This window comes from Euwallacea fornicatus, chromosome 1 (assembly GCF_040115645.1).
Source record: "Euwallacea fornicatus isolate EFF26 chromosome 1, ASM4011564v1, whole genome shotgun sequence".
Classification (NCBI taxonomy): domain Eukaryota; kingdom Metazoa; phylum Arthropoda; class Insecta; order Coleoptera; family Curculionidae; genus Euwallacea; species Euwallacea fornicatus.
In genome coordinates this window covers 2,617,296-2,628,468 of record NC_089541.1, presented here as the reverse complement: position 1 = coordinate 2,628,468, position 11,173 = coordinate 2,617,296, and the positions used below count along the sequence as shown (strand labels likewise).

Here is an 11,173-nt window from a genome sequence, read left to right as displayed (position 1 = left end):
ATTGAAAAACCTTCAGGAAATTAAGCGCATGTTAATCAGGTTTTGTACCGTTCAATCGAATGTGTGATATTGTAAAGGTCATGTGCTGTAAAGCGTTATTTTCTGCACTAAATGAGCAAAAATACATTTTTCTTTACTAACATCCTGTAAATTATTAATTATTTTGTTTTTGGAAATTGATCTTTGAACTAATATAACTAAATGACTCACTGTTTTACTAATGTAGGTGTAAAAAAAATTAGTCTAATTGTCCATTAAAACTAAATTTTTTGGTACTTTCTAAGCCTCTGTGGTGACTCTAACAATATGCAATGATTGCTATCTAAACGGGCGCAATTTGCGATTATGCAGGCACGATGACATAATAATAAAAATAGTTTTAAATAATAAAGAAGAGATGGCCTAATTGAGATAAACGGGTTTCTCGAACACACAGTGGGAGGCGATCGTTTAAATTTATGTTAAACTTGGGCCCCATCAATTGGCAAATTGGGGCCAGCATCCGCCTTCACGATTGGCTCGTGTGTGGAGGCTCTACGGTCAGTTACGATGTCATGGTGCTAATGGAAATATACCAAAATTCTTGAGGAGATGAATAAAAAGATACTCAAAATAAGCATCAATGTCTCAAATAGCTCCTGCAATTTTTGAGATATTTATATTCGAAGATGAGGACGGGACGCTTCAATTCTGAGGGAACGGAGATTCTTTAATTCATGCAGGATTCATTTTTGCAGTTGAGATTTTCAAATGCTACAGAAATAACTTATGAGATTTTAAATGCTCAAAAACTTGAACCAACGAAACGATTGTAACTTTTGAGTTTTTATCTAACAGTTTCCTCATCTTCACTTCTGACGGAAACTGCTCTAGTAAAAAAATCATTCTTTTTCCCATCAGTTTTATTTTTGGAAGAATTTTTTAAAGGTTTGGAGATGGCTGAGCTTGGGAAATTCTTTCAGATTTATCGCAAAGCTCCTAGATATTATCGGAAAGTAATTTTAACATAGGTATGACTTGGAAAAAGTACGATAACGTATTTGGAAAGTTGTAATGATAAAAGATTCTAGAAGGTTATTTAGAGGTTTACCACATAGTATTCCTTTTTAGGCCTTTAAAACATAGTTTTAGAGAATTATTAAGATTTAAATTGAGAAACCTCATCAGATTTATCGAAAATTTCCCAATTTTCTCATCATAAACTGAAACTAATTTCAGTATATATAGTTTGTCGGGAATTTACGAAACTGCAGATATTTTTTTTACTTCTCTGAGTTTTATAGATAAGCCAAAAAAGGCAGTTCCAGATTTTTTTCTTCCCATTTTTAAGCTTAATTTCTAATTCCAAATTAAATTTCCATGTCTCAAACGTGTGTGTATCTATTTTGAAAACCCTGTGAATTGTACACTTGCAAAATCCCGCAGTTTTGTAAGTGTGTAATGAAATTATAATATTAATCTAACTTATCTTAAGTAAAGTTGAATTTTGATTATATTGTCGCTTTACTTTCATGATAAATTAGATATAACTCTACCCACAAGATGGCACTATGTCTTTCATACTATATTAGCACTTTGCCAGAAGATGGCGTTACCTAATTGGTTACACTTATAAAGGTAATTCATATTTCGTCACTATGGCGATTTGTTGAAGTTGCTTCTCAGCAGTGGTTTAATTTTTGAACCAATTCAAAATGTGGCAGGTATTTAATTTTGGAATTCAGACCTGAGCTATAATGATTACGAGATGAAGAAAAATAAAATGATATCTCGAACCCGAGAGACCTCGATGGAACATCCTTGTCAGGTTAACTGAACATGTAGCACGACTAACATTACACAGAAAATATTTTAGGTCTGAATGATAACTCGACATATACACGTCATACTGCTCTCCAACCAGAGGGATATTCCCATTACAGCCCAAGAATGTGAAATTCTTATCTGGAAGTACTAACCGGCGTTGCTTCTTTGGAACCGATTCTTCCCTTCAAGTCCGTTATCTTGACTGTCCTTTCGGTTCAAATGTGAAATGATAGACTCACATTTCATCCATGGTTGTAAATCACCGCAAGAACTCGGCTTCATTGCTACGGAACTTTGCCAAACACTCCTTTGAAACGTCCCTCATGACTCTATTTTTAGTGAATTGTGAGTAATTGCTACATGTATTTTGAGCATAGCTCACTAAAATCCAATTGTTCGATCGAAATGCGAGGTCCAGTACTTTCGAAATGCCTATCTTCCAGCACAACTTTGTGGATTTTCACAATAATATCTGTAGCGGTCAAATCTGGAGCGTCATCGGACCGACCACTGCAGAGTTCGTCTTGGCAGTTCGCACGAACGTTTTAAACTCTGTCATCCAATATTTTGCAGTTGTTAACGAAGAACCCGATTGCCCCAGAAAAGAATCGAACGTCGCTTTGTGTTGGGTGGACTAATACATTTCAAATGAAAGTATTTTTCTGAATCTAATCTAAAAGCATTTAGCAAAAACGGCTCGAAAACAAACACAAATCAATGTAGCACCCTTAAATTAAGCTAAAGTCTTTGTGATACAGGCGAATTTTTAACAAAAAAATCGTCATCTTTATGTTAGGCCAGGTATATCTGGGACTATTCTCATACTTACATTCTGACTTCAAAGAAATAGGTCCTGAAATTTTACGTTTATTCCTTTTACGGGTCTGCTTCGTGCAGCATAATAAGCTCGATTTTATACACAGCCACCTTTAAGCTCATATTTTCCAATGTCTCCACCACCTCTGATAATGCACAGGACATTTTATCCTCCAGTATCTCCTTGTGCTTTTCTTTGGCTGAAATGGCCAAGTCGTGAGCGTACGCATGGGGGGTTGCTCGTTTTTCTTATGTTCCTCTCCTACCAAATAAAACTCCAAACCTATGAGATCGCAACTTTATTTGTAAATTTATTCAAGTGTAGATGCCTTTTTACAGCGATAGTTACATAGTAACAACTCAATATATCTGGATTCGCATGCCGCACTCGACAAACGCAATACTATTGATTCTTTGGTAATTAAAGAGTAATTAAAAAATGCTTTTAATAAAATTTCCTTTTAAAATTTGTATTACCCTGTGCGCCATGCGAAGGCAGTTAAACAATAATATCTCAACTTAAGGAAACTTATACGTAAAAATAGCTAGGTATGAGTGAGTGCATGGATTTGCTGTGTTTTTAAAGCAGGCACAAATCGTCAAATTGTACCAACTTTGCAGTTAATAAATACCTATATTTCTTTATTACTTCATCAATATGTTTTGATCTTCGTCTTTTACAATACGGATGTTTATAGACAAGAAACTGAGGTAATTTCATAATACTCTCTTCTCGTTATCTTGACTCCTACGACAATTTTCTGTCTAGTAAAAAATTATTCATTACAACTACGGAAAAATAAATAAATTGTACTTTTGTCAGAAACTTAGAAACATAATCAGTACGAAACCTGTAAAGTAACTTAAAAATGAATAAATAAACTTTAATACTTTTGCTCGGTTGTGCGTCCAATCTTAAGCCCCGACGGAGGACAGATTTGCGAATCTGCTGAATAGATATTTCTCCTAGGACGACGTAAAAATTCTATTTTTTTAGAGATATCTTCTAAATTTCTATAATGATCCGGGGTTAAACTTTGGGAATATAACCGAGCTTTTTGCAGCCTTTTCTATAAAATAATGCGTTACTTAACGAGCTTTATCCATTCGGCAAGAATTATTGAACAAACTTAAACAAACATATTTACACATTTTTTTAAATTCTGACTCAAAAGTTACTGCACTTTACTTTTCGGATAAAGCTCATCCTAACAAATTAAAACCTGAAAACGTACAATATTATAATATAGACTACTTTATATTGACTTTAATGGTATTTATCATACAACCAGTCCTCACATGGCATTGTTTAGTTCGAAAAATTAAAGCTACTTATTTTATAGATTTATTACACATTTGCTTTAGCTTCAAATATTACGATATCGCAGCAAAAAAACGTTCGGAGGATAATTGGAAATGAGTTTTACAGGGAGATGAGGAACAGCGAAAAATGGGAAAAGGGATTTTTTTTTTCGCTGGTAGTAATCAAACCTTGTAAAACGATTAATCTAAAGAATCTCAAGATTATACTTGGCGTCCGACTTAAGGGCGTAATATGAAGGGAGGTTGACTCGTGAATTTCCTGCGAATATCTAGGAAACAGCACCCTTTGGAAAAAAGAATATCAAATTGAACATGTTGCAGAAGTGGGTCACAATGTGAGAAAATGAGTTTTTGGTGAGATTTTGTCGAGTGCCTCTCACGAAATTAAGACGATTGTGATACTTTGATTGAAATCAGAGGCGTAGTCTTCCATCAAGAAATGGTAATCAAGAAAATCAAGGTGATGTAAAGTAGTGCCCGAATACGCCTCTGATTAATTATTTATCGACAACTACTACATTATAATTATAGTTAAAAAAGTCTTTAACGTACGTATACGTTAAGAATTATTCATTATCAGAGACGTATTTTGCTTTCAGTAATAAATAAAACCAGTTGAAGATCAAATAGTCTATTCAAACTCGATCGAATTTACACGTGAATATTGTCAGGACAGAAAATGTTTTTAGCTGCAAATTTATGTAAAATTATTGAAGTATTTTACGTTTGAGTACAGTGGAAAATTTTCAAAATTCAGTGCTTCGATTGCCATAACATATTTCACGATTAAATTTATTGCAGTATCAGAGAAACTACGTCTATGATTTCTTGCAAACGACATCAATATTATGAAAGAAAAGGGATTTGATTAGCTTCAGTTTCATATAAAACGGTGGCGCAGCTTGATTTTGTGCACTTGAAAGCTTTGCAGAAACACTAACCTGACTGAAGTAGGTACTTCAATCTTTCATAATTGAATTTCTAGTAAAATGAGAGGCTACACCTCTGGTTTTTGGTAAATGTAAACGTCAATATTGAAACGCGTGAAAGAGGATTCTTTGCTTTAGTAACAGTTGGAAGTTTTAGAAAATTAATATACTGATTTTCATGCTATTTAGAAATCAACTTTGATTGCAATATGAATGATGTTACGCCTCTGTTTTTTTGCTAAAGTAGACATTAATATTAAGAGAGAAAAAATATGTTTTGACTATAAATTTATATAAAATCAATAGTGTAGTGTACCTTTGTGAATAGCTCGAAATGTTCAAAAATCAGTGCTTTGATTATACTACAAGATATTTCTGAATATAGTGCTATAAATTCAATGACGTATTCTAGGTCTCAAAATATGACAAAAACTCCATATGAACATATGTCGAAAGGCATTTCCTTTTCGATACACAGAGTGCAAAAAATGTGTTCCTGAAGATGTTTTTTTAAAAAAATTTTTGAAACGTTTCGGGATAAATTTATTAAATATATATATACAAAATAAATTTTTGTGCTCGTTCTGAATCTCCGGGAATAAATTGTCATATATTTTGGGGAAAGGTAACATAGGAGGATAGTATATAAAAAGTTTTAAATTTGAAAATGCTTATATAAAAAGATACTTTTGTTAAAACTTGAAATCTCCAACAATTTTCAGCGAAATTGAAATTTAACCATCCTTTATCAATAAATGCTGCTATGTAAGGAAATTTCAAACATATTTTTTTGTTTCAGTTTGATGCCAATTGAGTTTTAGATCTGATTTTTGCTTAATAAAACATATTATCCATCCATTTGTTAAATATTTAAATTTTTTCGAAAACCGAGATTTCGATTTCCAATAAAAATATTTTTTTATGTAAAAATCTTCAAAATTGATATTTTTCCTTTAAAATCGTTAATTCAATTAAGAGAAAAAACTGTAGGTATTTTAAAATAGGACCCCTCATATTACCGGCCCCCAAGGACATATGGTAGTTTCTCTATAGAAAATGAAAAAGACTCACAAACAGTTATAATAAAATACACAATTTGGTTAATTTCTCCCGAAACGTTCCGAAAATATTGACAAAAACCATATTCAAAAACCAACTTGAACATTGTGTGTATTGGTAACGAAGTGCCTTTCCATATGCGTTTATATGATTAAATTTATGATAATATGGAAAACTACACCCCAATTTTGTTTAATGTAGACATCAATGTTAAAAAAAGAACGAGGATTTTAAAATTTTAATTTCATATAAAATTAGTGTAGTAGTTTTCCCATAGTAACAGTTGAAAATTCTGAAAAAACGATGTTCTCGATACATACTATTTGACGATTAAACTCCTTGTAGCATGAGAGGGACTACGTCTCTGATAATCGTAAATGGACACGTGAATATTGAGAAAGAGGATTTTTTTGGTCTTAACTCCATATAAAATCAGCGACGTAACTTGCCTTTCGAAATAGATAGAAATTATGGAAATTAAGTGTGTTGACTGAAATGATATTTAATAATTTAACTCGTCCTAAAGCAGGAGAAGATACGCCTTCTTTATGAAGACATCAATATTAAGAAAGAGGACTTTCGGAATTTCACTCGTATGAAGCCAGTGGCGTAATTTACTTTTGCGAATAGCTGAATATTCTGGAAAGGAAAATCAGCCTGTTCGCTGTATTTCTATTTCATAATTTAATTCCTCATAAAACGGAAAAGTACTATGCCTTTAGTTCTTTGGTAATATTAAAAGAGAGCCGTTCTGGCCTTAAATCCCTTTTTTTACTTTGAAAACAGTTGAAAATGCTGGAAAACTAGTGTTCGACAATATACTATTTCATCACTGAACTTTTCGTAAATAATAGGAGCTACGCCTTTGTTATATATTGTATGTAAAGACGGCAAGACGCATAAATACATATGGTTGAATTTTTAGGACGTAATTCACGAAGACTCAGTGGCGGAGTTTGTTTCTCCACACAGTCTAAAATTTGTCTACTATTATTTTGACTTAAATTAAATTAAAAATATTCCTCATGAAATGGGCTCTGTGGGGGGCAATCTCAAATTTTAGGAATCGCTGTGGCATATTTCAAATATTATACTCGGTATATTGCATATACTGGAAGATCGATATTCGAGACGTATCACTGGGATTTCGGAAATTATAAGGGATACTAGGTCACTTAAATTGACGTAAAGTTGCATAAGAAAATGTCCATTCGAAATCGAAAAAATTCAAAATACTTGTGGAGATATCTAGAAAAACCGGAATTTTGCTATATCGTTTTTATTTTTTAAAGATTCTTTTATGTTGTCTTCTATTACCTTTTGCCCTTCTAAGAACAATGACGTATAACAACCAATGAAAAAAGTAGTAGATGTGATAAAAATACCCTCTTAAAAAGTGTATATATTTATCACTCTCCCACTTATGGTTTTTTGCGTAGGTTTGTCTTCGTTGCAGTGTCTTCTGCTCGCGCAATAGATGTTTTTAGTCAATTTTAGTATACGACATAAACAACATAAATAATTTTTATAAAATATAACAGACACAGGGGAATTATGAGTACTAAAAAACTCATATTTGGACAAGCCGGTTCCTATGGATCGAGTTCATTCTATTTTTTTAAATAAGTAAACAAATTTCTAATTGTCATTCTATTAAATCTATTCAATAAATTATAAAATCGATATTAATTATTATAGAAGTAAAATAAAATGTTCTCATTACTGAAAAAGCGTGATATACTAGAAATTTATTAGGCTTGTAATAGACATGCTCAATTATCTTTAAAGCGCTATTTGTAACAATAAAAGTGTTATTAAAAACGTTTTAAATACGACTCTAATTAAATTACTTTAAATGAAATGATAATAATTCAAAAGTTTTCATATTTAGTAAATAAATGCAAAATAATATGCTTAGGAGTCTTAAAAAAAGTGGCAATAATGAATTAACATTTATTTTGAAACTTTCTCTTCCACTGAGGTCAGGAAAAAATAGACACGATGTAGCGTAATTTCGGTACTTTCTGGATATCTCCAGCAGTATTCGGAATTTTTCCGGGTTCGAAATGGCATTTTTTTCTGGGCACTAAGCTATGCAACTTTGCCCCAATTTAAGTGACCTCCTACCTCTTTTTGTTTCCGAGATCTCAATGATGCGCCTCGAATTTAGACCACCCTATGCACACGTGCATTTACCTTAAATGAATGAAAGATAAAATTGAAAGATTATCCTGCTCTTTTTGATGTTGTTGTCACTGTTGCATATTAAATTTTCGTCATTTTCATCTCTAATTTCGACCGCAATTTTTGCAAAAAAATGCAAAATTTCCAATATGCGCATAGCTGAAAACTTATAACAATGAAGAATAAGAACCCAGTTTGGTAACACCGGAAGTGGAATTTGACTCATGGAGTGCTACAGCAGCTAGGATTGAATTTGGTAACAAAAGCGAGGCGCCATGTTGCCAAATTGATCTGTTTCTCTAAGAAGATACATAATTTCAAGCAAGGAAATGTATATTTCTCTTAGCATATTCCCCTTTTAAGTCGGACACATAAATCCAACAGTACTGAATTTAAAGAAAATTGCAACGTAAAAATCTGTAACTCGCTCCTTATATAAATTTTTTTATCTGCTAGAAACAACTAGTTTTACAATATCGCAACAGCCTCTGGTGAATGTTGGTCGCAACCCGTGAACGGGCTGCCCTAAAGCGTTTAGATTATTAGTTCCAACGAGCTAGAAAATCCGCCCAAAAATGCTCGAGACCCTTTCGAGAGTTGGCTGAACATTCATCAACATTTTGGGCCCATCTGGCTCTTTGTTTGATCACAATGCTATTGTATGGTGTTGTAATTGTTCGACTCTTGACTGAAAAAAGTCGATTTTTTAGTTCGACAAATTTTCACGTCTGGAGTGAATTGAGCTTCAACCTTATGGCGCTACAACATAAATAGGTACGTCCTAATATACAAAAGTTTCTCGTGTTTCAAAGACTTAATTATACCAATTTTTACCCTAAAAGTCAACTTGGTTCTGTGTTAAATATTTAGAACATTTTTTCGTTTCCGAAGTAAATTAGATATCACACTGAATTGAAAATATTGATGTCTCTTGCTACCGCACAAACACTGTCTCCTGTAACAACAACAATAATTACTCGCACCCTATTCAGATATGACTATGTATTATTATTGCATCTACGACTTCATCAACAGGCACTCTCCAACTCCCTCCTCCTGCTCGCCTGCCTCTTTCTGAACTCATTGAACTCCTCCTTCATGGCTTGAACACGCGCATCAATGTTGTCGTAGCGGCTTCTAATGGGAAAACTTTTCCTCTGGATAGAGTCCACTAAATCGATATCCCTAGACCCAGTGGGAGTAGATGGAGTAGGGGTGGGAGTGCTCGGGTCAAACTCATAGTGCCCGTCCACACTCCCCACATCAACCTTGTGAAAGATATGATCCGAAGCTGTCGGGCTGCTCGAGGCCAGCTCCAACCAATGTCGCATTAGAGGCGGGGGTGGCGGGAGCAGTGGAGGAGGGGGTGGTGGTCTGTAAGGGGGCAACCTCCAATCCATGAAAGTGCTACCGCTGTGCGAGCTTTGGTTTTGCTGGGACGAAGTGTTCTTACTCCCGAAACCGCTAGAACTGGACCGGCTTTCCGGAGACCGATCCAGATGGTCCAGTTCTGGAGCACTACGAGCCAAACGCGCATGTCTCGGCATTAACAGTCTACTAGAACGCGGACGTATGACCACAGGTCTCGGACTGTCCAGCAAAGGTTGAACCGGCACGAATCCTTGGTGCTCCTCATGGATCGCCCTCAAGGGAGGTAGCTCTTGGGAGTACCTTTCATGCATCGTCCTCAGCTGCAAGAACCCTGGAGGAGTCGGGTAGGATCTTTCACCGGAACTGGGGTATCTCACCGAACTTAAGTCACTAAAATACATGGGGGTCCAAGGAGACAACAAAAGTCCGCTGGAATTCGTCGGGGAGCTGCTCTGGAATTTAGGAGTGGTGTAAAACGTGGGCACGAACTGCAAGGTTGGGTGAATTCTATGGGGGTTTTCGATGAAGTACGCGGTTGGTATGGCGGACTGTCCAGAAGCGTCTGTTCTCAAGCTCAACTGGCTGGGGTAGCCCACCAACGGTCTCCTCCAAGAAGCACGATTTACCAGTTTTCTGCTGGGCAAAAAACCACCATCATCGCTGCTGGAGGAGTTTGAAGGTGTGCTCGGCCTCAGGTCGTGTGGATTCACTAGGATAAACCTGCCGTCCGCCGCTCTGGAAATCCGACCTAGAGATTTAGAGGTGGACCCTGTTTGAAGGTAATCCGGGTGCCAGGTGAGGCTGGATAGGCTGCCCGATCTGCACCGGTCCTTAGGCCAGATCCAATTAAGGACGAAAGCTACGATGCTCAGACCTGGTATTCCGCCTTTTCTAAGTCTAAACCCCAGAAAAATCCAATTAGAAATCCTTCCCTTCATCGAGCCACCAGTTTTGGAACGCTAAATCAAAACTTGAGGCTTTGAATTTCAATGGAACCCAAACATATTACGTGTTTCAATGATTCATGCATGAAAACTCTCTACAACTCATGCTTGTACTATAAACTACGGTAGGTATAAGTACGATTAGAAATCCTTAGGAAAGCTGTATGAAAAAACATCGCAATAACACTGCTGAGAGCTTATAGCAGCCTCAGTTGTAGGGTGATGGTCTCCTAAAACAGTCTCCTTTGTCTTGTAAAGGGATTCACACTCAAGTCTAAAGTGAAATGAAACATCTACTCAAGTTACTGCGAGATTTTTTAACGGGATTGGATGGGATGTGCTTCCGAAATTGTTACCTTATAAATTATTAGATAATTAGAACCCAGATTTTATTGGTTCTTCTATGAAAACTTGTGTTCAGATAACTTTGTAAGCATTACGTTAACAGGCAACCAACAATAAACTAGTAGTACCGTTAAATGCGGCGTCAAACATGCGGGTTGGCGAATCTCGAATAATGGATTTGGCGAACTATTTGCCGAATGCCCAACGTTCGCTAGTTGAGGCTCTACGAACCCCGCATGTCGGGCGCCGCCTTCAGAAATTATGTTTCAAACATCCGAGAAAGGGGAAATACCACGCCTCTGACTTTATATACTAGACAGTTAATCTTAAGATATAACGAGGATTTTTTGGATTTATTTTCATTGGCGTGGGTCGTCTCTAAGGACAGTTATATAA

At 35.5% G+C, this 11,173-nt stretch overlaps 1 protein-coding gene across 5 annotated transcripts in view; it reads right to left on the bottom strand.

Moving 5' to 3' along the window:
* Positions 1-2,905: 2,905 nt before the first annotated feature.
* The window catches only part of tutl (turtle), a 75,211-nt gene continuing 66,943 nt past the window's right edge, over positions 2,906-11,173 (bottom strand). For all 5 annotated transcript variants that reach the window (XM_066286554.1, XM_066286562.1, XM_066286534.1 and 2 more), the window contains exon 17: positions 2,906-10,385. In XM_066286554.1, the coding sequence (XP_066142651.1) occupies positions 9,146-10,385 (1,240 nt within the window). In that variant the 3' untranslated portion in view covers positions 2,906-9,145. The remainder of the gene's footprint in view (positions 10,386-11,173) is intronic.